Here is a 4,444-nt window from a genome sequence, read left to right as displayed (position 1 = left end):
AGTTCTGTTACTGCAATTTAAACACTGCTTTATGTTTTTCTGATATATCTTTGGAGTGTTTATCTTGCTTTCATTAATCCACGTTTATTCAACTTAGTGTGCTGTGTGTGGGGTTTTATCACGTTTGATACTTTGGACCGGAGGTAACTTGAAGTTTCTCAAGTTTCCTCTGTTTAAGTCAACATTTAAGTTTTCAGTACTGTGACTGCTGCTGTAGTGCTGAGGTATAAGAAGTGACAAGGTTTACCTGAAGTGCTCTTTGCCTTACCTCTGGATACAAAGCATGGTACCTTATTTTACTAGTGTATAAAATGCCATCTATTGAAAAAGGCAGCAGTAAGCAGAGGAGCTGTGTGAAAGGAGCAGAAGATAGCAAAGCTTGAAGTTTTGCCTGAAGAGTGTCTTTGTTCAGTGCAGATTTTGCCCCTTAACTTTTGGTCTTTTTGTTAGGATTTCTATTTTTTTTTTTTTTTTTTCCTCAAGGCAATCTTAAAAACAAGGCCAAAGTTCTTGGAATTGAATTGAAAAGTTTGAGGATGCTCAGGCTGGAGGCAAGTAGAGAGCTTAATTTGTTTATGGTAGAAACAGATACTGAGGAAGTGTGCTTGCTGTTCTTTGAGAAGTTCTCAGCTGTGGGTGTCTGGGGCTTCCTGTTGGGTGTGTAAAGTTGCTGCAAGGTGGGGAGGAGCTGATTGCTGAGCTGTCTGCCAAGGTGGAGTCTTCTGGCTGGCTAGCACTGCCTTGTGGCTCTAGACTCTAAGCATGCTGAGCCAAGTTTTGTCCTGTTATGGGTAAGCTAACTGCTGGTCTTCATGCACTGATATACTTGAAGCCATGGTGTGTACTAGCAGTAAAAGTTCTATATGATGCCATCTGTTGGCTTTGGTGTAGTGAAGTTTCATCATTCCTGCTGTACACAGGCATCATTGTTAAAGCAGTTGTCTGCTTCGGGCATGCTGTCTGGCTGCCACAGGTGTGCTTGTTCTCTCCTTAATAGCTCTGATAGAAAAACAGCACATTATCCTGCATGTAGTGATAAAACAGTCCTGCATTTCCTTGTTGCTGAAGTAGCATCCCTAGAAGCTGAATGAGAGAGGCATCATTAAAATCCAGAACAGCAACAACAGAAAGATGGACAGCAAGAATAACCTGGTTCCAAAAGATAAACTCTGCTTTGGTGGAACAGGTGGGTGGAAGGAGGAGGGAAGTCATGCAGGCCCATATCTAACCTTCCTAGCACTGTAGAGAAGTCTTAAATGCACTTTTGCTGTACACAGAGAGAGTAGGAAAATGGAAAGTAAACTGTTTACAAGAGCCTCTCATGTGAGGAGACATCTGATTCAGTGCCATGTAATCGCATTAAGGTATGCAAATGCACAAGCAGCCCTGAGTTTGATTTGGCTGAAACACACCTGTAAAGGACTTTGTAACCAGAAGCATTATTTGAATCTTGGGCGATCAGTGCAGGTTACTCTGTTCCTAGAAATGACTTCAGAACTTGCTTTAAGAGAAGTGAAGTGGCTTTTAGAAAATGCACACGTTCTGTGTAATCAGGCATCCACTCTGTGGGCAACGAGCACTCTTGAAGGGTTTTGCCCTATGGAATTTCCCACGTGGAAATTCATCCTGAAACACACTGTCAGGTCTCAGTGCTGTCAGCATGACGTAACATTGTAATGTTGTCAGCAGTCTGGGCTCTGGAAGATGGCAGTTGGTGCTGGAGCATTGCAGAGCAGAGGTGCTGGTCGTGCAGAATCCTGTCATCCCCATCTCAAAAGCTTTGCTTTCTTGTTTCTCATACCTGAGGATTTAGGGTTGCCTAATAGCACTTGCAGCTAAACAGCTTAGTCACTGCACACCTGGAAGAGCTGCATTTCTCAGGCTCACTAGAATTCATCTGAGCCACGTTTTCCCCTTCTCTGTTATTAAATGCAGTGATGACTGACTTTATTTCCAAGGCATGTGTCTGCTGATTTGTTTACTGACAGATATTGGTGTGTAAGCTTATCCGTTTTTCTCAGTTGTCTTGTTGTCATGTGGAAGAACTGTAATCACGTTGATCTCTTTGGAATTCACTGCATCACCACTGACCTCTTTATGTGGGGCACTGAGTTTCATTTCACATGTCTCTTTTGCCCTAGTGATGTTGATAGTTTGTGTTTACTGTTGTTATTATTTTCTATCTTCCTCTCATAGCAGTGCCAAATAACAGCACTAAAAAAAGACCTGTTGAAGTTTGCCGAGGTGACAGGACTATTGCAAAGCCTTACATTCAGTAAGGTGTTGTTGGGTTTTCTCTACAGATGTGAGCTGCTGTTTCAAGCAGGTATTTAGTACAGAAGTGGCAATAAACTCATGTAGAAACTGTTACTGCTGCCTTAAACTACTGTGGATGTTTTTGCTTGTTTGTTCCTCACCTGTTGGTCATTATTTACTTGGATACCTAAGTTTTATTTTTTTGTTTGTCTGTCTAGTGGAATCTAATCAAAAGACATCCTTCCAAGAAATTCCTAAACTGAATGAAGATTTGGTGCAGCAGCAAAAGCAACTGGAGCAAATTGAGACTGGAGAACTGGGGCTGGGTAAAGTTTGGATAAATATCACAGAGATCAACAAACAGGTGAGGAGAACTAAGTGCTTAATTCTGAAAAATCAACTGAATGTTGTGTTTACAGAAAATGTAAACCTGCTAGCAGGAAAAAAAAAAGCTCATTTAGTGCAGTGCTGAGCCATTCTCTAAGGACTTCTGTGGCCAGATGCTGAACTCCTAAAGTTAAATAGTGTATTAATACTGAGCCAAAAGAAGACAGAACATCCAGTTAGACTGGAGACTTATGGCAAAGAGGAAAAGTTATGCAACTGATGGGGAGGCTTGTGGCAGACTTTAAAAAAAAACAACTGAGAACTGTGCATTTATTTATTTTCTTGCCAAATAACTGTGTGTTTACCAGGACAAATCTGATATTTCGGATTTAAGGAGAGTATCTCCAAACATTTTGTGTGCATAGAGGGAAGTTAATTCACATCAGTGTGAGTTGATCTTGCTACAGAGGAAGCATTGGTGTCTTGTGAATGCAAAATCTGCTAATACTCACTTGGAATCTGAGCTGGAGTAAATCTTAGCTCTGTTTACTCTGGTAGAACTAAGCCACTTAACAGAAAGCTGTTTCCTTAGCTGATGTATTAGCTCACTTCAAACAAATCATCCAGGAAGGCTCTTACTGAAGTTCTTGCCTGAGAGTTTAGTGACAGTTCATGACTGCTCACAGTTAGTGGTATCCAGAAGTACTTTCTTTTACTGTTGCTTTCTTTTCCTTTTTAAAGACCATTGGGATGCCTGCTCAGATGGGCTGTTTTCATCCCCGTGCAGTGATGGAGAGCTTAGGAGCGGGAAGTGCATAAACACATCTGAAAACTCAACTTGCTTTCTTTGGCACCTGACAATACATGTTATCCACAGATGTTTAGGTGCTTAATAGGACTTTCAGGAGGCTATTATCTGCTTCTTGTTGTTAGAGATATACTTGGGACATGGTTCCTGCAGGCCCTTACGTTACTTTGGGGTCTGGTCACAGTCTTGGCCAGAATTCAGTTGTTGTTTTTCCATGAATTGTTGGGATGCACTGCTGGGAATTATTTCAGCCAATGTCCACAGCTGTGAGGCTAGAGCCTGCACACCAGCTGGTCAAGGTTGGCCTATTGTAAAGCTAGGATCTTGTCCCTTTTATCAGCATGCAAAACAACTCCTTTTCATAGCTAGAAGAAAGTGGGTTTTATGTGCTCTACTTTTCAATTCTCCAATATGAGGAAACTGATTCTTCATTTGTTTCAGCTACTGGGGGCTACAGATTGATCTTAAAATGGTAATGCCAGCAAGAAAGGACCAGCTTGTGATCACTTGTAGTTTCACAGCCTTTTGATTGGAATGAATATCTTGTCTTGAAGACTTATAGAATGCTTGTCATCTGGGTGAAACAGTTGAGAGAAACCACTTCTTGACTGAATGTGTTAATGATATGTGCACATTCTTTGTCCATCACTCATCTGGAGAAGTTGCATGGTTTTGCTGGGCAGGTTTGTGACTGCTAAATGCAGAACTAGATGAGTGTTTCCTCTTTGTAAAGGCTTCTTGTGCAATATAAAAATAAAATAACAATCTTCCTTCAGCAGCAACCTGTCAATGAGGGGATGAATATAAAATGGGTAGAGGGTGCCACATGTTTGTCATTCAGTTTGAAAAACAAACTTCTTGCTTCTATTCCAAGAGGCAGATAATTTTTAGCATAGCCTAGACAGGACTCCTCACCTAGAAACAAGATTGTTTTGTGTCTGCATGTATGTAAATATATTTTTAGTTCTATCTAGTGTTAAAGGTGAAGTCGTTAGTTATGTGAAAGTTCACAATCAGGGTTAAAAGTGAAGTCCTTAATTATGTGAAAGTTCA

At 40.9% G+C, this 4,444-nt stretch overlaps 1 protein-coding gene across 1 annotated transcript in view; it reads left to right on the top strand.

The window, feature by feature from the left end:
• Window positions 1–2,377: 2,377 nt before the first annotated feature.
• The window catches only part of EFCAB14 (EF-hand calcium binding domain 14), a 12,526-nt gene continuing 10,459 nt past the window's right edge, over window positions 2,378–4,444 (top strand). Inside the window, exon 1 of the mRNA XM_042819863.1 lies at window positions 2,378–2,620. Within this exon, the coding sequence (XP_042675797.1) occupies window positions 2,393–2,620 (228 nt within the window). The 5' untranslated portion in view covers window positions 2,378–2,392. The remainder of the gene's footprint in view (window positions 2,621–4,444) is intronic.

The sequence above is a fragment of the Centrocercus urophasianus genome, unplaced genomic scaffold (genome assembly GCF_019232065.1).
Source record: "Centrocercus urophasianus isolate 14NV4802_14NV808 unplaced genomic scaffold, USGS_Curo_1.0 seq_18, whole genome shotgun sequence".
In the NCBI taxonomy this organism is placed as follows: Eukaryota; Metazoa; Chordata; class Aves; order Galliformes; family Phasianidae; genus Centrocercus; species Centrocercus urophasianus.
Note: the sequence above shows the minus strand (reverse complement) of the source record. Positions and strands in the feature narration are given on the sequence as shown.